Source organism: Canis lupus, chromosome 31 (assembly GCF_003254725.2).
Source record: "Canis lupus dingo isolate Sandy chromosome 31, ASM325472v2, whole genome shotgun sequence".
In the NCBI taxonomy this organism is placed as follows: domain Eukaryota; kingdom Metazoa; phylum Chordata; class Mammalia; order Carnivora; family Canidae; genus Canis; species Canis lupus.
The window spans coordinates 17,682,138-17,709,735 of NC_064273.1; the positions used below are offsets into that span (position 1 = coordinate 17,682,138).

At 34.2% G+C, this 27,598-nt stretch overlaps 1 protein-coding gene across 2 annotated transcripts in view; it reads left to right on the top strand.

Annotated features, from left to right (window-relative positions):
• Positions 1-27,598, top strand: part of NCAM2 (neural cell adhesion molecule 2) — a 515,217-nt gene that overhangs the window by 292,585 nt on the left and 195,034 nt on the right. For both annotated transcript variants that reach the window (XM_025449670.3, XM_025449671.3), the window contains exons 2-5: positions 1,180-1,254; positions 4,868-5,074; positions 7,322-7,465; positions 13,007-13,144. In XM_025449670.3, the coding sequence (XP_025305455.1) occupies positions 1,180-1,254; positions 4,868-5,074; positions 7,322-7,465; positions 13,007-13,144 (564 nt within the window). The remainder of the gene's footprint in view (positions 1-1,179; positions 1,255-4,867; positions 5,075-7,321; positions 7,466-13,006; positions 13,145-27,598) is intronic.

The window sequence follows — 27,598 nt, forward strand, 5'->3', positions numbered from 1 at the left end:
TTGAAGAGAGAAAAGTCAGAAAAAGAAATAAATAATCTGATATATCACCATCTCAGATTAAAATAAACGTCTCACATCAAAATTAATGAGTACATGTATTAGGGGAAAAGTATTGGAAATTAATAAGAATGCAAGCAAATGATATTTCAGAGGCTGTATCTCCAAGACTTGAAAACTGATTGACGGTGACCAAAACATGGAATATAAACAGAGAGCAAGTTTTGGTGGAAGGGAAATGGGTTCAGTTTGCACATAGGAAATTTGAAATTAAAACATGTTGTCCAAACGGAATTCTAGCTGAGGGTTGGAAATCACAAGATTAGATTTTGGAAAAGCGCATACTAAAGATTCAAAGAAAAAAGCAGGGGCAGCCCCGGTGGCTCAGTGGTTTAGCGCCGCCTTCAGCCCAGGGCCTGATCCCGGAGTCCTGTGATGGAGTCCCATATGGAGCTCCCTGCATGGAGCCTGCTTCTCCCTCTGCCTGTGTCTGTGCCTCTCTCTTTCTGTGTCTCTCAGGAATAAATAAATAAAATATTTAAAAAATAATAATAATAATTCTAGTTACCTTCTAAAATTTTAGAATATTCAGCTATTTAATTTCAACTTTGACAACAAACTTATTGAACATCTCTATTTTATTACTAGTTTCCTGGTTCCTTCACTTATTTATTTATCTTCTGAAAATAATGCTCATTCACATTTCTTATGTAATATTTTTCTTCTTTTCATGGAAATATTTTAGTAGATGGTTAAAATGTAGTTTATATTTTTATTGTTATGATGACAGTATAAGATTTACTCTTTCAAACAAGCCTCCATATGTTAGGCAAACATTTTCTGTAATTATTGCCCAATGTGGTAGTACATATACAACCAAGAATGCAAATATGAAAGTGAATATGAATTTACTTATTTACATGATCAACAAATTTCAACATGTTAGATTTAATAAGTCTTATATTTGGTCTGGTTGTGAATTACATCTAATCAGACATAATGCTGTTAGACTGTATTTTATAATAAGATTGTATTTTATAAAACTTCCATTTCTTTTTACAGGTAACAAAAATTTACAGGGAAAATAATTTCTGTTTGGACTGTGGAGTTTATAGATCATGTAATAAAATCTTAGAATTCATGTTGAAAGCCATACTAAATTATTATTTAATTTTTTTTCAGCTCTTCTTCAAGTGACAATTTCACTTAGCAAAGTAGAGCTTAGTGTGGGCGAATCTAAATTCTTCACATGTACAGGTATGTATTTCTACAAATATTTTCAGATGATGACTTGTTTTATGCTTTAATAATTTAATATTATATATTTGCAAAATTTAGATAGTGAAAAATTCTCTGAAAATAAAACCTTATTATCATTGGGCTTATGGGACTGGGAAGTGTTAATAACCATATTTTGCATGTTAAAAAGTATGAATTTTATTTGTTAATTCCAAGTTATTAATTTTTCCTGCCAAACAAACTAGCTCATTTATTTTGAAAATAACTTATTAGCAAATATATTGTGTGCACAATAACTTAAATAAATTCAAATATTATTCTTGTATAAATGTTAATATGAGGATGAATGAAAATATTATAACTGAATTATCTTTGTAAATATATAATGAATAAATTAGATATGGCACACTGCATTATAGTTGTACCTGAGTGAAAACTTTGGGACAAAGAAAATCAAATCTATCCTTATGAAAAGTGAATTTAAAAAAAGTTAATATTGGGGATCCCTGGGTGGCGCAGCGGTTTGGCGCCTGCCTTTGGCCCAGGGCGCGATACTGGAGACCCAGGATCGAATCCCACGTCAGGCTCCCGGTGCATGGAGCCTGCTTCTCCCTCTGCCTGTGTCTCTGCCTCTCTCTCTCTCTCTCACTGTGTGCCTATCATAAAAAAAAAAAAAAAAAAAAAAAAAAAAAAAAAAATAAAAAAAGTTAATATTGAATCAGCAAAACTTTTTGCAAGAATTTTGAGACTATTAATCAAAAATATCATATATCATAATACCTGTGGGAGGTTTATGGACCTCATTTAGTTTAATCATGCATATGCAGAATTTTTTCAGAAGACATTTAAATACCTAAGCAATGAATTCTAATTCAGAGTACTATAGAGCTCACAAATGCACACATTTGACTTCTATTTATATTCATCAAATTCATTTTTATGCATACAAGCCTTCATAGCCAAAGTTTTAAAAAGTATTCATCCAGTGCCAGAATTGCTTTTTAGAGTATTTTATTTTTTTAAAGATTTTATTGATTTGTTCATGAGACACACAGAGAGAAGGCAGAGACACAGGCAGAGGGAGAAGCAGGCTCCTTGCAGGGAGCCGGATGTGGGACTTCCAGAACTCTGGGATCATGCCCTGAGCTGAAGACAGACGCTCAACAGCTGAGCCACCCAGGCGTCCCAACTTTTTAGAGTATTTTAAAATTGTTTGTATTCCTGATTATGCTTAAGTCATTCAAAATTGGCTTAAAATAGGCATTTCTGACATAAAATGAATTATAAAAGTCTTGAGAATTGCATGATTTACATCATTATTAAAATCAATAAAGATAGAAAGTTATAAAATTTATAAATAATATATACTATTTTATATATATATTACATGAATTATGAATGTGTAATATCACATTTTATAAAAAACTAATAGAAGCCATGATTCTTCATATGTTTGCCTTCCTAAAGGTCTGAATTAATAGGTCTATTGATACATATTTTTGCATATTGACAAGTAGAAAGGCAGAGAGGAAGTGAGATATTGGTTTATCATCATTTATTATGTTAGCAGAGCTTTAGCATAAGAAAGTAGATCATTGTTTATGAATCTCATCCATGTTTTATATACACAAGTGCACATATGCACACACAGCTCAATTGTGTCACATATTCACAGAATAGTAGTTAAAAATTTTGTATATACACAGCGATTTAAATTATATAATGTTATTACCTCTGTAGGTATTACATAAGGTCAGATTAAGACATAATTTTAAAGAATGAATTAACATCATTCAGTGGTACTAAGTTTCGCTCTTAAAATAAGATAAAATAATGAAATATTTTCTTTTCCTTGTATAAAGTTGCATAACCAAGAGCCATACTGTTGTCATGTAAATTTCCTTATATACATTAAATACAGTAATAAAACAAGAGTCTAAAAATCAGATGTGGGAAACCCTTGCAAGTCGGAATGCTTTCATATATTTTTTCCACTACAGTGCTGACCAAGTTGATATGACTCTGAAGTTTCCTAACACACTAAAGCATAGACATCTGAACTCAATAAAATATATGTCCAAAATTGATATATCGGACCCTCAGAGAGCTAAATAAAAGTATGTCATAACTAGCAAATGAATTTGTATACCACATTTTTAAGAAAATACAAAATTTAATGATATTTATCAGTATGTCCAATAGTCTAGTCTTAATAAATAACATAGAAAGTTTCACTGGAAATTAGTAGTTGTTAGAGATGACATAAAAAGAGAATCATGGCTGCTCTATGAAAATCCATAATAAACTCTCCATGATAATGGAATTTTATACCATATTATTAAGGAAAAGAATGCCCAAAATATTTCACAGAATATCCTAGTTACTGTATAAAATGAGATTTTTGTACTGTTCAAATTTAAAGTGCTACTCATTTAAATTATTCATTTGTAACTTCTCTGTGGAGAGAGGAATTAAAACACATACCTCCCCCAAATGAGTCATTCCATAACTCTAAGATTTTATGGTTCTGTCCAGAAAGAACTGAAGATAACATATCTAATATCCATTTAAGATTTAACTAAACTGTCTTTCATACTTTTTGCTCAAGCATGTCTAATTTGATATGGTAAGCACAATAATTTGTTCGTAAAGCCATTTCTTGGTAATAAAATAAGAAGGAACAATGTTTTTCAAAGTTGTCCTGCCAATGTTAGTTAACTTTATGCATTTTCCCCTGATACTTTTGAGTTAATAGCATATACTGCTTCCACAAATTATCTCTCAACTAATTAGGTGAAATACATCCTTTTCGTGAGTAAAAGCAAATATTGGAAGTTTTTATGAAGAGGATAAGAACCTGGATTCTAAATTGGAAAACTTAAATAAATGTTTACCCTATAATGATTTGGTTGTAATTGCCTAACAGTAGAAGTATCATTTCAATGTATTCTAATTATCGTATGATTAAATAGTTAACAGTTTTAGATTAAAATGATGAAATTATTCATTTCATTTGAGAAAAGAGATTAGGACTCCATTTCAAAAAATAATTATTAACCTTATCTGTATATGTTTAACAACTTGGGAAATTAATTCCAAATTCAGTATTATCAAAAGCCAAAGTTTATTTTGTGTAAGATTTACATTGTTATGAGCTGTACTTAATTGGGAAAAAAGTGCTATCTCCTGACCCTAGCAAGGAGAATTGGGAACAGGTGAAATCATGTTAGTAATCGTGTTTCTGTTCAGATGTATTGATCACATTTAATTTATGTCTGACTCGGTGGCCAAAGCAAGCTTCGTAACTTAACTGCAGTAATAATTCATAGATTGCTATGGTAAAATTTCAACTATCAGAGCTTAAATACCATACTGGAAGTTTCCTATAGAACTTCTGGGTTTTGCTTATGCAAACAGGATTGAATTCTCAACACTGAATAAATACGAATGAACATGTGTGCTAACATTTGTGTTTACTTTCAATTTCGTAAGATTTTTCAGACTTCCAGCCTTCTCTTATTTACATTTTCCCCAAAAATTGTTAAAAATTGTTACATAATAGTAAATGTCAATGCCAAAACAAACACTTGAAACATATTTTCAAACATTTCTTTTCCATTGCTCTTTGCAGCAATTGGTGAACCTGAGAGTATAGATTGGTATAATCCTCAAGGAGAGAAGATAATTTCAACCCAGAGAGTAGCAGTGCAAAAGGAAGGTGTTAGATCACGATTAACCATCTATAATGCGAACATAGAGGATGCAGGGATCTATCGTTGTCAAGCAACAGATGCCAAAGGACAGACACAAGAAGCTACAGTTGTTTTGGAAATTTACCGTAAGTCATGCATTTATTAGTTGATTGAAATTGTGGTTGTATAAAAACTTGAACAAAAAATGTGTTTAATAAAAAATAACACCCATGAAGAACTATGTGATAGGCAACGTTCTAAGACCATTACAAGCATCAGCTTGTTCATATTTTACCATAGTGCATCTCTAAAATAGAGTGGATAATGGATAATAGTTTATTATAAACACGTAGATGGAGCCACTTCTGTTGGTTAAATAAGAGAGATGAAAATGTTTTAATATTCTCCACCCATTAAACATCTGTTGGACAAATAGAAAACAGTAGATTATTTAATGTTAAGAAATTTATAGGGAGTACTTTTTCATTCTAAAATAAAGTTCAGGATTAGAACAAGTGAAATAACATATATGGTAACACTGAACAGTCTAGAATGAGAACTGAGAAAAGGTCAGTGAAGAAGAGTAGACACACAAAAAACTGAAAACTCATCTACTGGAGAATAATATCTAGCTGAATTCTTCAGCATCAGAATTTTCATTAACAAGGTTCCACACTTACACCTCATTTTATGACTTGAGATTGCCCACTCTCTGCATTCCTTCACCCTTCTTACACTTAGGAATCCTTAGCCTATTTGTTTGTTTGTTTGAAGATTTATTTATTTATTTTAAAGAAAGAGAGGGAGAAGGGCAGGGTGCAAGGGTGGGGGGAGGGGAGACAGTCTTAAGTAGACTGCTTGCTGAGCAGGAAGCCCAACACAAGGCTGAGCACAGAGCCCGACACAGGGCTCCATCTCATGATCCTGAGATCACAATCTGAGCCCAAACCAAGAGTCCAGTGCTTAACTGACTGCACCACTGTAGTGGCCCAGGAATCATTAACCTGTTTAAGAACACTGTAAAGCCTGTTGACTCCCTAGGCTGTATCACTTACTTTAGTGGCTTTAAGCAAATACCTATCCTCTCTGTCTTCAGTTTTGTCATCTATAAAATGGATATAATACTATTACCTACCTCATACACAGAGTTATTTTGAGCAGTACATTAATTAATATTGTACAGTGCTTAGAACAATGCCTTAAAATTATTACGTGATAGTATTTCTATTATGTATTAAGAAAAATATGTGAAAATCTATAAAATTTTAAATACTAAGTCATAAGACATCTCTTCCTTATAGATTTATTATTATTATTATTATTACTATTATTATTATCATTATTGAAATAAGACAGGAAGGAAAAGAAAGGCAAAGCATTCCCACAGCATGACTTCCTCTTTGATGCCCAGGGCAAATTGTTGGCATATTACTGCACTCTCTGTTTCTGATTTAGATTTTCACCCCACTCCTTTTGGCTTCTAAGCTCCTTAAGAAAAGTTAGTGGACCTATTTATGTGACTCTACTGTACCTATTTCATAAATAGAAAAAAAATTAACTGAAGTGATCCTTTCACAGACATAGTATTTGGAAAGATTTTTCCTTACTTTGAATGATGCCTGGCATTTTGAAGATGCCTGGTGTTGTTTTGTAAACTAAAGAAATGACTTTTTTATTTTTCCTGGCAAAAACAGTGAACTATTTTTGTGAAAACTTATCAACAGGCATAAATACCCATGTTCATTCATTCTTTCAACACATTTATTGGGTGTCTACTACATAACAGACAATATTCTGAGTCCTAGACACTCATTAAAACGGAAATGTCACTGGCCACTTGGTGCTTATATTTTAGTGAGCAGAGAAAGACAAGCAATGAATGAGCTTAGAAAAATACATGGATGCCATATATACATGCTATAGAATTCTATAGTGAAAAAAAGTTAATAAGATAAAGAGATGGAGAGAAGTGGATTAGCAAGGGAGATAGTTATTTTATTCGTGAAGGTTGAGCAGAAATCTGAAGGAATTCAAAGGATCACAAGTGCCTGAGGATGAGAACAAACCTGAAACGCAATTCCTTGAATTGCAAAGACAGTTTGTCTGGATCACAGGTACTAGGAAAAGAGAGAAGAAATTGAGATCCAAGTTGTGGGTTGACTCCAGTTCACTTAGGATCTAATATGGCATTGTGAGGACTTTGACTTTTCTTCTCAGTGAGATGTGAAGTTCTTGGGTAGAGGAATTACATTATTTGACTTAAGGTTTTAAAAGATCTAGAGTTAACTAATGATTTAATCATAGCATCAATCAGCACAGATTTTGGAATATGTTATCGGGAGAACTGAGCAAGCAATAATACTTTTATGGTTTGTTTTACTTTCTTGATACAGAAAAACTCACTTTCAAAGAAGTGGTATCTCCTCAAGAATTCAAACAAGGAGAGGATGCAGAAGTGGTTTGCCGAGTCAGCAGCTCACCTGCCCCTGTTGTCAGCTGGTTGTATCATAATGAGGAAGTCACCGCTCTTTCCGACAGTTAGTATTTGGGTAACTCCCTAAATTATATGTTCTAATAACATTGCAATTTTTAGAAAGACTGGATCCACCTTGTTGAATATAGATTTTTTTTTTAATCCTGAGCATCAAATAACTGTTCTGAGGACTTTAAAGTTTTAAAGTAGGGATTGGCAAACCATAGACCTTGGGCTGAATTCAGCCCCTCTGCTATTTTTGTGTGGTATCATGAGATTGCAGCCAAACTTCACTGTTACATAGAATGCATGGCCACTTTGGGGACAGGGTAGAGCAGCTATGACACAGATGGTGTAACCTACCAAGCCTACAAGACTTACCATTTGGAGATTTACAAAAAAAGTTTGCTGACTCTATCTTATTCAAGAAAAAGTTAGTACAAACAGTATAAAGATAAGTGAGTGAAGGAATCAATCCTGATCCATTCAAATTCTACATATTATAGTTCAAACATCATCCCGTAGGCTCATCTACATAATCTTATAATAATATCTATAAGAATCCTGTTTATTATTCTGGCACTGTTCTTTCAGAGACATCTACGTGTTCTAAATATTATGGTAAAATGCATATGGATAATAGACAAAAAAGTACATTCATTCAAATTGTCTTCATAATTTTGATTCAGATTGAGCTAAAATTCCAGAATAATATGACATCTGAAATTGAAAGCATAATTTGCTTATATTATGCTACTTTACCATTGTGCATTGGGAAGCATTTTCAATTTAGAATATTTTTCAATGCACCTGCATTGCAGAGAGTTACAAAATAATTGAATCTTTTTAAATACTCTCCATCTTGGATGATTCCGTTGTGTGTTTTCTAGGAGATAAAACTTATAGCATAAAGGAGAGAGAGCAGATAGTATCTATTTTTGAATATGTACAGAGAATGTGCCATAATCATGTTTAATAGTCATTTTTTTTAAATTTTGAGACAATTTTTCTGGTCTTAGCATTTTCAGCACCTGTCATTTATTGACTACCTCTCTTTTTTCTATTATAATAAGTTAGTGAGAAATAATACTTTATTTCCTCTGACTTTATTTCAGGATAACTGCTTTATATCTTATTAACAAATCACATGAGTACATTGTGCAATGTATTTTCAGCAATTTTTACCTCAATAGTAAAGAAAAGGCAATTCTTTTATAGCAGTTAAATGACAATGTCTAAACATTTTCAGATTGCCTCATCTTAGACTTCAAGTGTGCATCTGGTTTATTGTGAACCTTAATTACATGAAGGTTTTGAAATGAATTATAGTTTTTAAAAGACACGTAGAATAAAAGCCTCAAAGCAGAGATTGATAGTCAAGTGTGTTGGTGACGGAGGAGCGCTGCTTCTGTGATACAGCTCACACATTTTTTTTTCCCAGTATCCAGGGATGAGATGATTTGAAGCTGGAATGCCATTATGGTTCTACTCCTTTCCTTGGCCTAGAAACTTTGAATCTTCTAAGTGCTCTGTATCTAATTCAGATTCCCTATCTGTAAACAATGGGTTATTATCTCCAATTTCAACAATAGTTGTTGAGTTTCAATAAGACTTTAGGCACATAATAAATATTTTTTAAATGAATGAATGTTTGTGTATATATATATATATATATATATATATATATATATATCAGTTTCTCAACACAATGACATTCATCTTTATCCTCCCTTCTCATTGAGTTTTGAAATCTCAAGAATCAGTGTTACCAGAATTATATGCACTCGGCTATAACTAGAACAACAACAACCAAAAAATCCAATGCAGGGGAAGTGACTAGTCTAGAGTAAGCATGAAATGAAACATGGCTCTGAGTTGTATGGCAAGCAAAGAAGAAAATAATTTTTTTTCTTTTAAACTCTAGGATATAAAGGATTTAGGTGAATTGTGAGGAGGGACAAACTTTTCTAATCTTTTAATATTGAAGGAACTCACCACATAGTTCATTGTGGGGCAATTTGCAAATTCATAATGGATTTATAAGAAATAATATTCTTCACCTGATTATACCTTGTATGGCCCTTTTATTAAAGCTAATGGAATAAGATTACATTTATAACTATGAAAGGAACATGTAAAGAGATTTAGAATAATGTAGTATGTCCAGGTAACTTCCTAAAGCCTTAATGTGGTACGTGAGTAAAGTTTGCAGGCTCCAGATGATATAATGAAAGGTTGGAAATGTCCATCTTATTAGCCTTGCTTTTGGTAGCAGCTGTATGGCAGGTATTCATAATTAAAATTCCAATAGAATATTTGAAGTGGAGGTTTTCCATGTTGCTTGTTGAAAGGAATCCATCTGCTAAAGAACCCAAGCATTTAGGGAGTAAATGTGCCACTTTGTTACAAAGTTGAATATCTTGACTTAGTATCCTCAGGATGGAGGGATATGCTATTGCAGCTGCTCATTCAACTCAGCCAGTTTGAAAGTTATCTCTAAAATATCCTAGATGCCTTTATAATTGCCTAATGAAGTACCTTGTTTGCATCAAAAACTATGGATCATTTTGTTCAATATTTTTTCATGTAATCTACTTCCAGTATAAAAATTCATTCCATTTTAAACTAGTTGTTGAAAACCTAATGTGTGCCATTTAGCATGCTGAATGGTGGCTAGTCATAGTTATCAAGGTAAATAAGTACACTGCCTTCAAAATGCTAATAATTGGGCAGCCAGGGTGGCTCAGTGGTTTAGCGCCACCTTCAGCCCAGGGCCTGATCCTGGAGACCCGGGATTGAGTTTCACATCAGGCTCCCTGCATGGAGCCTGCTTCTCCCTCCTCCTTGTCTCTGACTCTCTGTCTCTGTGTCTCTCATGAATAAATAAATAAAACCTTTAAAAAATGCTAATACTCTAGTAGAAAAGATTAATAGAGAATCAATGAAAAGGTATATTGAGGTCTATGAAAAGAAAAATGCAATGACAGAGGATGATTTAAAAAAAAAAGAATACCTCAACCTGTTAGGGCAGGGGAGGGTGTTCAAGATGTCTGCTGAAGAGAGAAATAATCCTTAAATATGAAAAGGAATAAGCCAGGCAAAGAGTGGTAGGGACTTTTCAGAAGGGGAAAATGCCATCTGCAGCAGCCTGGAGGTAAAAGACACTATGAATGATGCTTTTAAGAAATTGGAATTAGTTCATTATAATGGGGATTTATGAATAAGTGCAACTAGAATACTCATACTAATAGACAAATATAAACTAGGATTGATCATAAAGGACTAATAAGAAAGGAAACTGGAAAGGAAGGTTGAGCCAAGTGATTATGGCCTTAACATCCCTGCTAAAGAATCTGGAGTTTATCCAAAGGGAACATCACTAAAGGATTTTAATCAAGGCAGTAACATGACCCAATATGAATTTGAGAAAGATATTAATGCTTCAGTGAGAAGAATGAATTGGATGGTCATCAAGGCAAAACTCCAGGCAGTGATAACAATTCAAACCCTAATGAAATAGTTGCTGAAGGAGAAGGAGATTTAGACTAAGTAATGATCAAGGCAGAAGTCACAGGACATAAGGTTTGATTAAATATGCAATGGAGGAAGATGGAGAAGTCAAGGATGACTCAAGGAATTTGACTTGGGCAAATAGTTCAACGTAAAGATGCGTGAAGACAGAACTGGGGAGACCATATGCAAAATTCCAGGGATAGATAGTAAAGTAAATTTTTCATTTGATGATTTTGAAGTACTTACAGTCCTTTTGAGTAACGACATCCAGTCTACTGTTAAACACTTTTATAATCATTTAATGGTCTGGTCTGAAGAAAAATTGCTAGTCTCAAAATATAGATGGTGATTGAAGCCATAAGAGTAGATGAGACCAATCATCAGTGGCTGGGGAAGGAGAAGAGAAGAGAAGAGAACTAGAAAACAATTTGCCTAAAGAAACATAAAGCAGATCACTTACTGAGTATTATCTTATTTTATTTATTTTTCTTAATGCAGTAATGAAAATTTGCATTTTAATAATGAAACTTCTGTATAATTGAGTGAAACAAATAGTCTCTAATAATCAAATAGTTCTGATATCCAGAGTTATGTGTGATTGACTAAAGCAGTGCCTTCTGAGCTGAAAATCATGGTTGTTGCTTTATAATCAACATTTCTGTCTCTGGGATCTTCTGAATCTAGATATTTCCATTCTGTGTTAATTATCTCTTGCTTACCCATATGAAGCAAAGTCCTAGTCTGATGATTCCCCTATTTGTGTTTGTAGCCCAAACTAGAATCGATATGGTATTAAGGAGTTGCATTAAGGAAACACGATAGCAGATCAATCCCAAATCTGAACTGAGCTCCAAACTGGCTGATATCAAAGTAGTTAATTTCTCATTTATACAAAGTCCAGTTAGCAGCAGATCTAGGGGTAGGACTGTACCCAATGCATCCATTCATCACTCTAGGCTGAGGGAGGCTCTACCTTTATCTCATGTGCCTTCCATGTTTGCCCTAACCTACCAAGCCACCAGATAAGGAAAGAGCAGTAAACATTGGAGTAGATCCAAAAAGTAAATTTCAATGGTATAACAATAAACAGTTCATCCCAGAGATGAATACCTTAAACTAATCGGCGTTTCTACTTTACCAAAAGGTCCAAGGGGGTCAAGGACATATTTCTCATATTTACCAAAGCATCTCAAATACTGTACATACCAAATAGATGATGTTTAATGATGTATTAATTAATGAAATTTAAGATACTGCTTTTGCAACGTTTTAAAATAGGACCAGATATCAGACTATTCTTTACTTGATAAGAAGAGAAAAGGTCTTAGCACTACGATAAAATTGTGATGATTCAAAAATCAGGCCAGACCTTCTAGAAGCACTGTCAGGCTGAGATGATGCCTAGGCCAGCCAGATTATTTTAAGCAATCTACTAATGCATGCCCTGTAACAGCTTATTTTTAATGTATATTCATGTGCATATACTCACATGTAAAATGGAATATTCAAATAAAAATAATCGAGTCTAATCTGTTCATTCCTAAAGTGAATTATCTTGCATTCAGAAAAAAATTCAAATAAATTCAGTATGTGGCCATTTTATATATCCTCTATGTGAATTGAATATTATTGTATCATTCAGCTGCCTCCTCAGAGTATACAAAATTATTAGTTTAATTATTGTGTGAGGAAGACTGTTCAATTTTCTAACCCTTTCCCATACACAAGTTGCTACATATTTGCAGTCAAAATGTCTTCATGTTTGCAATATCTAATCTCTCAGCATTGTTCTTTTGTGTATCATTTCTGCATTCAGAGTACCAAGGGGGAAATAATAGCCTGACCGTTTTATGTGGAAATAAAGTCTTGAATGTGTTTTAGAAAAAAAAAAAAAAAAAGGTGTAACAAGGCAGTGTGGAGTGGAAAATTGAAGCCATGAAATTACATTTTACTTTCAAATTTGAATTTGTTTGTTGATGAAAAGTTTAATAGTGTCAGACAAGTGCCATATTTTAACTCTTAGCAATTTAGAGCACACTGGACTCTGCTTTCAATTACTGATATCATTTCCTCCCCTTTGCTTACTTTCCAGATCGCTTTGCTATGCTAGCCAACAATAATCTGCAGATTCTCAACATCAATAAAAGTGATGAAGGTATATACAGGTGTGAAGGAAGAGTAGAGGCTAGGGGAGAAATTGACTTCCGTGATATCATCGTTATTGTTAATGGTAAGCAGAGAATACTTTGTATGTATCTTATTATTATTGCATGTTGGGAATATGTTTATTGAAAGGGCAGCCATGCACACGCAGCATTCTAATACACCTCTTCTTTACCTGGAGGAAATCTCCTCATCCCAGCAATAGAATCTGTTACATTGTGTGTAGCCTCAAGGACAGGATCCGTGACTTATTTAACACCATCCTCTTCTTTTACAAAGATTCTCTAAGACACTAGCTGCCTTTTTCTGGCTTTGTAGTTGTTGAAAGAATGCTAAATGAAACCTAGTAAAGTATCATACTAGATTTTACTTTTAAATTGCATGAATCACTTGTTGCTTAAACTAATCTATTTAACAGTTTTGTAGGTTTTCTCAAATTTAAATTTAATAATTGATTCCACAGGGAGATTGATAACTAAGTTTATGATATCACGATGACATCTCTTCTTCCAAACTTGGCTTCTCCTGCTATATTTCCTGCCTGTGTTAACATGACATTCTGTGAGCCCAGATGATATATTAATGTTATCCTGGTTGTCTCCATTTTGGTAATCTAATCTGTAAATGACATGTGCATTGCATACTTTTAACATCTTTAAATATATTCTACTATGATATCCCTCCATAAGAGTGAGCCTTTCAAAAAAAATTTTTTTTCTGGAATTGCTACAACCTTTTTCCTTTACTCTTAGTCTCATGATTTCAACAACTTTTTCTCCATCCAGCCCTCCAACACTTAAAATTGTCAATGCTTCCCATTACCTTTGAGCCAAAATCAAAACCACTTTTTTTGCTATAGGAATCCTTTTATGATCACCAGCCCCTCTTCCCTAACATTCAGCTATGAGCAGCCTACGCTTCAGCCATATGGAAATACAAGTAGTAACAGTACACAAATGCAGTTTTGTTTTTTCTTCTTCTTGAAAATAACACGTTAGGGGTGTCTAGGTGGCTCTGTTGGTTAAACATCCGGCTCTTGATTTCAGCTCAAGTCATGATCTCAGGGTTGTGAGTTGGAGCCCCACATCAGGCTCTGCACTAGTCATGGAGCCTGCTTAAATGCTCTTTCCCTCTCCTGCTACCCCTCCCACCACAAAAAGTAAAATAACAAGTTAGTGATAACTATAATGATAGGATTCTGTAAGCAGAATGTCATTTGTTCTTTTTAGAATAGACAAAATATAATATTAAGGAGTTAGCCACATGTTTCCTGTGAGTTAGAGCAAGGACAGAGAAATGAATCTGTGTCTTCTTCTGTATTCTATCCCCATCCCACCATGAGCTCTCTCTCTCCAGGGTCTTGAAGACTGGAGAATACTAGGAATCTCATATAAATCTAAAAGAGTTCATTGGTCTTTTCTTACTTGCAGCAAAGGAGTTTAACCACAAAGTTCTTGCTGAAGGAGAAGGAGAATATTAAAATACTGCTATCTTTTTTCTCTCCTTCTCCAAGTTGTAATTCATTGGGATTTATGGATAATATAATGGAATAGACCAGATGGTATGACATGAAAACTAGACAGGCTGGTAAAAATTGCACATGCTCATGAAGGAGGCCAAAGGGCCAGGCTTTCAGAGAAGAAGCTTTTCTCTTTTAGAAATGCAGAGTCCAGTATCTATTAAGAGTACCATACCCCAGATGTTTTGACCTTCAACACAAGGGAACAGTTTCAGTGCATGAAAAATAGTTTAAAGTGTAGATGTGTATCTATATCTGTATCCCCATCTACTTCTATTACCATTAAGCATCTTTAAACTATTTCTATTATGTCCAGTAAACAAAGATAACTTACACTGTTTAATTATTGACATTTTATACTGTGCTTTATTTTCAAAATAATTTAAGCTGGCATATGTTAAGTATATTTTGTCACAGACAAATCATTGTGCTGAGTATTATTTTATGAAAATGGGGATTATAATATTCTTACATATAAAGTTTTGGAGGCAGTATGTAAATATTTACTATTATATGTTATATATATGGATATATATGTCAAATTATGCACATATTTTACACTAAAACATTAACTGAAGTCTGATACTACAAAAGAAATGTTATCTAGCCAACATAGCATGTTCACCCTTCATTAACTATTTTGTTATTGTAATTTCTCATGTAATACACTTAATAAGTGTTCTAATCCATTTCCATACTAGTTTAGCTGTGAATGTTTATACATGATTACATTTATTTCAAAAGAGGCATTATTTGGGTATGAGTGTGTTGGGTTAACAAAGTTTGAATCTTCAAGTCCATCGTGGTGTACGCTCAAAGTGGAATATTTAGTTCTGAATGTCTATTCCTATTATGTCAGGGTTCACAAGTAGATAAACATGAGATTTTATTTTTTTTGTACCACTCAAATCAATCATGTAGACGGTTTTCTGTTCTGCCTGCATCAGATGGAGCCTCCCAAAGTCAGGCAAATCATTCTCCTTCCATATCCCAATTTCCTCTAACAGAATCAACTACAGATCCTAATCTGACCTTTGCTCGATCATTGCTTTATCTCTGCTTCTTCTAATTAGTCACATTTTCCCTTTCTGGTCACAGACACTCATACCTTAGAGTTCCTGGTGCCACTACTCTTCAAAATAACAGTGTTCACAAAAATCAGCCATTGATTTATTTCACTTCTGGATGATGCAGTTGGACCCTGTCAAGGGAATGCATTGACTAATGCCACCAGTTCATCTGTGCTTTTCTCTCACATTTTGCCTTTACTTCAGCCAGAAAAATCATTCTGTTCTGGTCTTATTGACTCTGGTGCTGCTTACTGACTACTGGTTCCTTTTACATTTTGAACTCTTATTAGAATTATCCCCCTATTAATTCTCTCTAATAAAACCTCTTAAAGATGTTTCAATGAAAAGTTCAAGGGTACAAAAATAATTAATAATAATAATAATAATAAAGCAATAGCTTTATCCACATTATCTTATCTCTCTTTTTAATTACAAATTTGATTTGTTCTATGACTTTTTCCTTAATTTATGTTGCAAGCCCTCTCTCTTAATTGCTAATAATTTTTATCCTAACTGATCTGGATTTTATCCTGGACCTCCTTTACTTGTCCCCTATTCCTCAAGTACACTGGAGTCCTGACCAAAGGCTCCAGGCAACTCCTTATGTACATTTCACTACTTCCTGTAAAATCTTGGCTCTGGAAGAAATTCTTCTCTTTCTTCTATATTTTGCTTTTGAAAATGTTTCCCTCAAATTTCCTTTCTTCCAATTCATACTTTTTGTTTCAATAATTAGTTGAAAGATATATTAGCTAGGTTCCTCTGTGGTACCAGCAGTATTAAATGTTAGGAATATTTTTTCTTTTCTTTTCTTTTCTTTTTTTTTTTTTTTTTCTAAAGATGTGTTTATTTGACAGAGAATAGGGTGAGCCAGAGAGCACAAGCAAGAGGTATGGCAGCAGGTTGGGGGAGAAGCAGGCTTCCCACTAAGTAGGGAGTCGGATGCAGGGTTTCTTCCCAGCCCCCTGTGATCATGACTTGAGCCTAAGGCAGATGCTTAACTGACTGAGACACCCAGATGCCCCAGGAATATTTTTTTTCTTAACTTCCTCAGTGACTTTCTTACTATATTTTTTAATGCCTGTGTACAGTTTTTCACAAATACTTCTCTCCTCCGCTGAAAAGGTTATATATCACTGCTCAATGATATGTGGATTATGGTGCTTCTGGTGGGAGAGTTATGCATCCCCACCCAATTGATGATGTGACTGGTCTGGTCAATGGCGTATAAGCAAACACAGTATACATTATGATTGAAATAAGCTGCAAGAATAACATGTTTCTTATCCTGTTCTTTCCTTCTGACATGAAACTAACATGACACAAAGAGAGACTTCTCATTCACCTTGGACATCATGTTGAAGACATGTGCAGCAGAGTCACAGCTGGTCTGCAGGTGCAGACACGTAACATAAATAAGAAGTTAAAGCATGATTTTTTTAAGCTCTGAAATTTAAGAATCATTTGTTATCGCAGAAAAGCAGACAATGCAATGCAGTCTTTTTCCTACTTAAAATAAGCAAATTAAATACTGTTTAACCTAGGGGTACTTCTAAAATTACTTCGCTGACTGTGGCACAGGCATCTTATAATCCTACTTCCCCCTGATGGTGATCGTTCTTATGATTTTTTTATCACCTTATCAAAATATTGGAAATTCAACTGAAGACTCTGGATAGAAGTTTCAATATTAACTTATATTGCATTTGTATATTTATTGAACAGGTACATATGAAGTGCTAACTGTATGTTTCACAGTATGTTATGCTCAAAATACTAGTAGGCTTAATGTAACATCATTTCCCTCAAAGCACTTAGATTTTTATCGTAATAACTTAAGGTAATCAACTTTACTAAAGTCCTTTATTGTTTATGAGGCAGTTGGATACAAAAGCATATACTAAGCGCAATTTATATGGATATACATGGACTATTTTATAATAAGAAGAGGCACCTAATGTGGCTTAAAGGGAGACATGCTTGGTATTTGGGACAAATCTATTGATGAAAAAGTGTTGCCTTACAGAACAGAGAGAGAGAGAGAGTGATAGAGAAATAAAACAGTATCTACAAAAGAGAAGAGAGGTATGACATGAAAAAGCATCCAAAAACTGTGACTGGATGTGATATTTTGGGGAGGGAGTGATAGTAGTTTTAGGTGAAGATACAGCTGGAAAACAGGTAGGGCCAGATCATGGAGGACTATGGACTATCTTCTATGAGACGGAGATGAGCTGACATGGAAGAACAGGAAAACTAGAGAGCAAGGGCATTGACAGAAGGATAGAGGCAGGGAGAGAAAGTGAGTTGGTTAAAGTGAAAGATAATTAGGGCCAGTGCTAAAAGACAGAGAAATGGAGAAGGAGATACATAATCAGGTATTATTTGAAGCAAAGTCTTTGTGTTACGCATGTGTCACAGAGGCTAGAGCAATCAAGGGTAATTTGATGGTTTTTAGTGTAGATTCTAGGTTTTCTGTATAATAAATGCAAACAGAAATGACCAACAAAGTGAGAACTAAAATATATCTGCTGAATTTGACCATTATGAGATTACCAGAGACATTAGAGTCAATGATAGCATTGAATAGCCTGGAAAAAATTCATACTGCAATGTCTTGAAGAATGTACATTGTACATTCATTTGAAGAATGAAGGTAGCAAAGGCACAGCATTTGTTACCCCAGCTCATTGGAATCATTTGTTAAATAGGAAACATCACAAGTTTGAATTAAAGACTTGAGGAAATGGTTGGAGTATTAGGACATTTGTAAGGAAGATAGTCCTTGAACATAAGGAGGATATCTTTTATGCTGAGCCTGGAGCAAGAGAGTCAGAAATGAGTTAGGATGTGGATAAATTAATTCAAAGATAGGTCTGGTTGATAATTTGAGAGAAATGTTGCCACATGAGTTCACTATTCTATTTCCAATCACCTGGCTTCGTCACTAGCAAACATTGATATACTCTGGATATTGCTCAAATATTTCTCCACGGTTTTATGTGTTTACATCTGCTCTTTATTGGATTTTCAAGTAAGCTTTCTAACATGCCTAAAATTTTGTTCACAAATCTTCCAGTGGCTCTCTTCCTTTTATTATTATACCTTACTTTATTACATATTTGATAAATTGGCTAGCCATATTCTCTATAAATTCCTGGATGCTTTTTACTAGATAGTTATATTATGCACCCCCCCACAGACACACTACTACAAAATCTTAGTTACATTTCTTAAAAGAAAATCAAAATCATTTCTGTCTTTTTAACCCATGCCCCATCAGACTCCTAGCCCTTCGTTAAGTAGAACAGTCTCTAAAGCTGCTCAGAAAATGTCCATACAAATGACAGGTCTGGAAATAAGTCTTAAATTTAAAGTGTAGTCAATAGAAAGTTATTTTTATAAAATGCTCTTTTAAAGTATAATGATTCATTATTTTCCAAATCTTTTGTAAATTTGTGGAGAGTGATCCACTAATTGCCAATTCAAACTTGGGATAATGGAAGCAGGAACAATTCAGAGTGGATGAAAAACACCTAGTGGTATAATTTTACAGCAATTGTGTCTTTAGTCTTCCTTTGAACATTAAAATCAACAGTAAGTGACAATGGCCAGAGATATTTGTGCAAGTACATGTCAGAATGGATAGTGCACTTTGTTAATGCAGTGGCCTTCAGGCAGTGATTTTGTATTCCTACCCATTTTCTACCCATTTCTGAAAATTAAGAACATTGGATACTTTTCTTTAAAAAAAAAAAAATGAAAAGTCAGAATTTTCTTCTTTAAATTTTACACAATGTTATATAACATAAAGGATATAGAAAAATAGAAAAGATAGTGAACTAGCCTCTTTATCAATAATATAATTGAATCAACCATTCAGAGCAATAGGTTAAGTCAGTTTAATGACTGCAAATTATGATGGGATTTCTAAATAATGGCAATAATATGTAATTCACCAAAGAATTAGTAAATAGCATTTATCAAAACCAGACTATTTTCTGATGTTATTATTATTATTTTTTTACCCCTAATGGTCCCATTAATTTTGAAAGATTACAAGTCTAAGAATATAAGGTAGAATTTTTTTTTAATTTTTATTTATTTATGATAGTCACACAGAGAGAGAGAGAGAGGCAGAGACAAAGGCAGAGGGAGAAGCAGGCTCCATTTACCGGGAGCCCGACGTGGGATTCGATCCCGGGTCTCCAGGATCGTGCCCTGGGCCAAAGGCAGGCACCAAACCGCTGCGCCACCCAGGGATCCCTAGAATTTTTTTTTTCTTTTTACTTTTATCCAATGCTATTTTAGAAATTTCCAGGGGCACCTGAGTGGCTCAGTCAGTTAAGCATCTGCCTTCAGCTCAGATCATGATCTCAGGGTCCTGGGATAAGCCCCAAGTCAAGCTTCTGCTCAGCAGGGAATCTGTTTCTCTCTCTGGCTCTCCACTCTCCTGCTCATGCTGGCTCTCCCTCTCTCACTTTCTCAAATAAATAAATAAAATCTAAAAAAAAAAAAAAAAGAAAGAAATCTCCATAATATAGAAATGTGACAGATATCGGGACGCCTGGGTGGCTCAGCAGTTGAGCACCTCCCTTCAGCCCAGGACGTGATCCTGGAATCTCGGGATCAGGTCCCACATCAGGCTCCCCATAGGGAGCCTGCTTTCCCCTCTGCCTATGTCTCTTCCTCTCTCTGTGTGTCTTTCTCATGAATAAATAAAATCTTAAAAAAAAAAAAAAAGAAATGTGACAGATATGTTAGCATGAGAATCCACTTCCCCAGCCTCAGTGCTTGAGTTCAGCCAAGAAAGAATTCAGAGCCAAACTCTTAAATAAGCAAGGGTCAAAGTGAAACACTCAAGGTGGGGGAGTGGGCAGGTGTGACTGCATGCCAGGGGCGGGGGTCCAGGTTATCCTTTCTTTTTTATGTTTGCATAGGTTATGAGTCATAGCTAGGGTGGTCTCTGACTGAGGTTGCTTTCAGTCATCTAAGGGACTCCTCCTGCCTGTTGGGAGAAGTCTTTGGCTCTCTATGGTCTTTGTTGGAACTGCCATGGCAGCCTTCCCCCACAGGGAGGGAGGGTCAAAACAGCAATGTAAATGTATCAAAATGAAGCTAGAGTTTGCTATAGGACTGAATTTATAGGGAAGAATGCATGTGGATCCCCTGGGGTCTTTCCTTGCTGTTTGGAACTTGGTTTCCACCCTATATATCAGTCTGAAAGCACCTATTCCCTGCTCATATCTAGCTAACTGCCTATTCTATCAGATAGATAGACAGATGAATCACCTACGTATATCTAAGGACATTTTTTTTTTTGCCTTTCCCATCAATATAAATAATTGGGGTGAATATTTAATATAGTTTCTTCCTTTTCTTCAATCTGTATTTCTTTTTTGCCCAGAATTTCCTAGGCACAAAGGGCATAATATTATATTTGCAAGGTTGTAGAAAAGCATACATTTATTTTACAAGGTATTCCTTTCCAAAGGCAGAATTATCCCATTGTTTGAATCAGATCCCAGCTCTGATCTCAACCATCCTCTGAATGGCAGTTTCCTGCTGGTTAGGTAGAGATCGGTGATCGGTCTTTGTAATTTTTCTGTAACCCTTGGTTAATAAGTACAGAAGTGAATACTATCATTTGTGAAAGCAATAACAAAAATTTCAAGAAATCTATAGTGGCTACAAGATTCTGCAACGATGGAAATATTTTACATTTCATGGAATCAATCAGTAAAGTAAAAGACACCATCAGCCTATTATCTGGCATTGTGCAGATGAATGACATTGAGGACAATTAGTGTCTAAATTACATTCATGATATTCATGAGTTCTGTTCTTCAAAGTCTGCTACACTAAAGGATAACTTAGGAAGCAGTGTCACTATTTTATTCATACTGCAAGTTACTTATGACCAGTATTTCTTGCTTTCACTTACTATTTTTTTTGCATCATATCCTATGATTTTCAATAAAAGTGTAGGTATCCAGAGCATGTGTATTTTTAACAGTGGAAATAGTTAAGAAACAGAAAGAATTCCATTTAAGTTAAGTATGGATTAAATAAATACCCAGTTGTAAGTAAAATTAGTTCCCTAAACTGAACACATTTTTAAGTACAGTATGGTTTGCCCCTTTATGTAGGTACATTTAGTTTTACCAGGGTAAAGGAGTGTGTAGGCTCTATATAAAGTGAGTCTTCTGTCTCTGTCTCACACACATACACACACACAAAAGTAGCCTGATTTCTATTTTCTCTGTAAGACTTAATTCAAGTATCATGTCTAGCAAGCTTTTCCCAATTTTATCTGCCTCATTACCTGACTTTCTCTCCTTGAGATCTCATAGCACTAAGTTCATCTCTAAAATTTTCCCAAGTTCAGTTATTTGAGAGGACTCACCAAATTCCATACAGAATACTCACGGAAAGGTCTTATTTTAAAGGAAAGAGTATGCATGGTGCAGCAAGAGGAAAATAATGCAGGTGAACATCAGGCAGGCTTCCGGACACAGTCCCCAGTGTGAGATCCTCAAAAACCCTCTTTGCTCTTTACCTTGAACCACCATCTGAGTGAGGAATCTCCAAGAAGCCTTCAGTGGGGGTCCTTAAATAATTAAAGCAACTTTTATAAATTGGCCAGTCCAGGTTCAAGCTGTTAGGGCAGAAAATGTTTGGAGATTGCTAGGGGAGTTTCTGGCTCATCATAAATTTTAAAGCCTTTATCTTTGTCCAAAGTCAAACAACAGACATCCAAGTATGCCCAAAGGTCTTTTAGAACTTTCTCAGCTGAGCTATTAACCACCTCCATCTCTACAATCTCTCTCTCAGTGTACCTTTCACACTGATTTGAAATTATCTATTTGTGTGTGAAATTATCTCAGACTAGATCATTAATGCTTCAAGAAAAAAGGTAATATTTTATAGCATCAAGAAATACCTTAGAGTTTTGGAACTCTTAGAAAGCAGTCAACTTTAGGAATAATTTCTTCAGCTTTTAATTATGTTATACAAAAGTATCAGTACCCCAGTCACAAAAGACATTTTATTTGATAATTATCATGGCTTACTTTTTTTTTCTCCTGAGGTTAAATAATGCAAATTATCTTACTATTACCTTGAGGACGTTTCTCCCTTATATTACTAATCTACCAATCCAATTTTAGTTATGTTGCATATATTTTAACAGTCTTATTGAGTTATATATAATACATAATAAATTGCATATTTAAAATGCCATATATATACATATATATGTATATATGAATGCCATATATATAATATGACTAATGACAATCAGGATAATACCCATTATCCACAAGAGTTCCCAGAATTTATATAAAACTAAGCATGTGGGAATGCCTGGGTGGCTCAGCGGTTGAGTGTATGCCTTTGGCTCAGGTTGTGATCCCAGAGTCCCACATCGGGCTCCCTGCATGGAGCCTTCTTCTCCCTCTGCCTATCTCTCTCTCTCTCTCTCTCTCTCTCATGAAATAAATAAATAAAATCTTAAAAAATATAAAAATAAAAGTAATCATGTAAGGGTGCCTGGGTGGCTCAGTCAGTTAAGTGCCTGACTCTATTTCAGCTCAGGTCTTGATCTCAGAGTCATGAGATACACCCCTGAGTCAGACTCCATACTGGGCATTGGAGCCTGCCTAAGATTCTCTCTCTCCCTATCTACTCCTCCCCACCCCTCCCAGCTCACTCCCTCTCTCTAAAACTAAAATAAAGTAAAATAAAAATAAAAAATAAGAGTAATCATACAGTATATACTCTTCTAAGTGACTTCTTTCACTCAGCAAAATTATTTGGAGATTCATTCATGTTGTTCCATGCAAATAATAACTTTATTCCTTCGTATTTCTTAGTAACATTCGATTTTAGGAATATTTCACAATTTGCTTATCTATTCACCCAAATGACTATTTGGAATGTTTCAAGTTTTTGCCTTAAAAATGAAGCTTCTATAAACATTTGTATGTATGAGTCTTTGCATGGATATATGTTTTTATTTCTCCTGGAATAATACCTTTGAGAGGTATGACTGGATCATAGGATATGTATGTGTTTAACCTTCTTTTTAAAAAATCCACCAAATAATTTTCCCAAGTGGTTGGACTACTTTATATTCCCAAAAGCTATGTATTGGTTGTTCCACATCCTCAACAGAACATCCTATGGTCAGACCATTTATGATTACATGTGTTTAGTAGTTTCACATTTGAAGATTTAATTTGCATTTCTCTAATGACTAAAGATGTGGAGCAACCATCAGTTTTCTTTTTTTTAATCTTTAATCCACCTTTTTTTATTACTGGATTATTTTCTTATTATGGAGATTTCAATTGCCTTGACCCTAATCTTTCAGAGGAAATATTCATTCTCTCAGTATCAAATATTTGGTTAGGTATAGGCTTTGCAGAGCTGGTCTTTATCAGGTTGAAAAGTGACCTTTCCCTAGATTGGTAAAAAATTTCATCAATAATGAATTATGGATTTTTCCAAGTACTTCTTTTCTGAATCTAAGGAGATAATAATATAGTTTGTGCTCATTTAATCTCTTAATTTGGTGAAATACATTGCTTGATTTTAGAATGTTAACTAATTTTATATTTCCACATGGCCATAATGTGTTATTCTTTCATATAACGTTGGATTTACTTTTCTGGGATTTTTGCATCTGTATTCTAAGCGATATTATTCTGCAGTTTCTTGAGGAGGGGTTGTTTGTTTGTTTGTTTTTCAGTTTTCTTCTTTTGTTATGCATTTGTCTTATTTTGGTACCAGAATATTATTGGTCTCATTGAATGAATTGGAAAGAACTTTCTTTATATTGAGAAAGTTTGTGCTTAGTTTATTTTTTCATTAAATATTTAGTAAAATTCATCATTAAAGCCATCTGGGTCTAGAGTTTACATTGTGGGAAGATTTTAAGCTGCTATTTCAGCCTTTAATAGATAAAAGTTTATCCACTTGAAGTTATCTATTTTTTCTTAAGTGGAATTTAGTGGTTTATACCTTTCAAGGAATTTGTCCATTTTATCTAAGTTGCTGACTTTATTGGCATAAAATTGTTCACAATATCCCACTGTTATCCTGCTAATACCTTTAGAATCTACAGTCATCTTGACTTTTTCAGTTCCACTATTGGCAACTTGTATCCTCTCTCTCCTCTTTCTCTGCCTTGTCTCTTTTTCTCTCACTTTCTCTCTCTGTCCCTCACTCCTCTCTCTCATCTTTTCTGATCAGTGTGGCTAGAATTTTGCTAGTTATATTGGTCTCTTAAAGGAACTGATTTGGTTTAATTAGCTTTTTTTTTTCTATTTTATCTTTTCTTGCTTATTCTGGGTTTAACTTGATCCTCTTTTCTGTTTTTTTTTTTTTTAATTTAAACCTAAAGACACTGGTTTGAAATCTTTTTTTGCCTCTAAAGCATACATTTAATGCTTGAGAATTTCCGGGGTTTTTTTTTAAGATTTTATTTATTTATTCATGAGAGACACACAGAGAGAGACAGAGACACAGGCAGAGAGAGAAGCAGGCTCCATGCAGGGAGCCCAATATGGGACTTGATTCCGGGAGTCCAGGATCACTCCCTGAGTTGAAGGCAGACGCTTAACCACTGAGCCACCCAGGCGTCCTGAGAATTTCCTATTTGTACAGTTTTAACTGCATTCCACAACTTTTAATATGCTGTGTATACTTGCCATTCAGTTCAAATGTTTTGCAGTTTCCCTTCTGATTTCTTATTTGTCCTGTGGGTTATTTAGAATTGTGTTAGTTTTCAAATACATGGGGATTTTTCCAAATATTGTTCTGTCATAATTTTTAGTTTGGTTCTAATGTGGTTAGAGAACCCACTTTATTTGGTTTAGATCTTTTCAGGTATATTCTCTGTAGAGTAGAAAAGAAAGTGTGATCTGCTGGTTTGGTTAGAGTCTTAATAATAATCAGTTAGGTTAAGGTCAATTGATAATGTTAATCAAGTCTTCTTTATCCTTTTTAACTTCTTGTCTGCTTGCTCTATTAATTATTGAGAGAGGGCTGTTCAATTTGTTAGATTTGTGTATTTCTCCTTGTAGTTCTATTAGTTTCTATTAGTGTTTCAAAACTGTTATTTTATGCATAAGTTTAGAATTATGTCCTCTTGATGAATTGACTTCTTGATCATTAGATTAGGCAGTATATAGATGGTTTAGTGGTCTTTTTTTTTTTTTTAATGGTCAATTCTAACAATCCTTGACTTTGTATTGGAATATTCGCACAATTTATATTAAATGTCTTATTGATTTAATTGGGTTTAAATCTTCTATTTGTTTTCCATATATCTTATTGTTCTTTGTTCGTTTCTTCTATTTTTGACTCCTTTAATTTTTGAAGTATTTTGTATCAATCAATTAATTTTCTATCCTGGCTCTTTAATTATAAATCATTGTTATGTTATTTTAGTAATTAATTGTCACAGTCCTTTATCAAGTGATGTTATACTATTCACACATTGAGTAACAGTATTTCCTTCCAGCTTTTGTGTAATTATCATCATATGTTTTATATCTATATAAATTATAAACCTTGTATCAGTTCTCCATCTATGGTAACAAAGTACCACAAATTTGGTGGCTTGAAACAATACAGATTTATTACTCCATAGTTTCTGTAGATCAGAAATCCAAGTAAGCTCAGCTGGGATCTTCTCAGGGAATTATAGGTCCACAATCAAGGTATTAGTGGGATTGCCCTCCTTGCTATCAACTCTGAGGAAAAATCTCTTCTAATATTCAGATTGTTGACAGGTTTGTCCTCTTTTTGCTGTAGGACTGAGGCTCTAATTCCTTGCTAGATATCACCCACAGGAGACTGTCTTTGGCTTTGAGGGGCATTTCTGGTGCTTAACATGCAGACAAAGGTGTAGTCCATCCTTCTCATACTTGGAGTATTTCTGACGTTCACTTCTGCTGCATCTCCTTCTGCCTTCTGTTTGGTATTCCAACTGGAGAATGTTCTCTGCTTTTAAGGGCTCATGCAGTTGGTCTGACCTGGATTATCTAGGATACTTTTCCTACTATAATGTTTTAATCCTATTATCATCTGAAAATTTTCTTTGCCATTTAACTTAACATATTCATAAATGGCTGGGCTTATGGCATGGATGACATTGACATCTTTACAGATGAAGGGGACATTATTATCTACTACCACTTTTCTATGTATTTATTTGTTTAAACTGTCAATGAGCTCTTAAGGTGACTTTAATAAGGAAAGCAAATTTTTTATATATATCCACATTGTTACCATCTCTAGAGTTCTTCATTATTTTGTATATATCCAGATTTCTATCTGATATCACTCCTCAAATGTCTGATTGACTTCCTTTAGCATCTTTTTACAGGGCAGGTCTGCTAGTAATGATTCACTTCACCTGCTGTATATGTGTGAAAATCTTCATTTTGCCTTCATGTTTGAAATACAATTTTGCTAAGTATAGAATATAAAATTGAATTCTTTAGCCCTCCTAGATTCTCAACGATTTTTCTATCACTTGTTTTAAGCAATTAGGATTTGATATACCTTGGAGTAGTTTTCTTTATTATTCTTGTATTTGGGTTTTGTTGACAAACTTGTATTATAATCTTTATCAAATTTGGAAATCTTTTAGCCAGTAGGTCTTCACATATTGTTTTCTGTCCCACACTCCTCTGGAACTCCAATTTCACATAGACTAGGCCAATTGAACTTACTCCACATCTCTCAGAGTTCTGTTCATTTTCTTTTAGTCTTTTTTTTCTTCTTGATGTATTAATTTTCTGGATAGTTTCTGTTACTATTTTCAAGTTATCTTCTACAAGTTTAATCTACAATTAATTCTGTCTTGTGTATTTTACCTTCAGACACTGTAATTTTAATATCTATAAGTTTGATTTTTTAA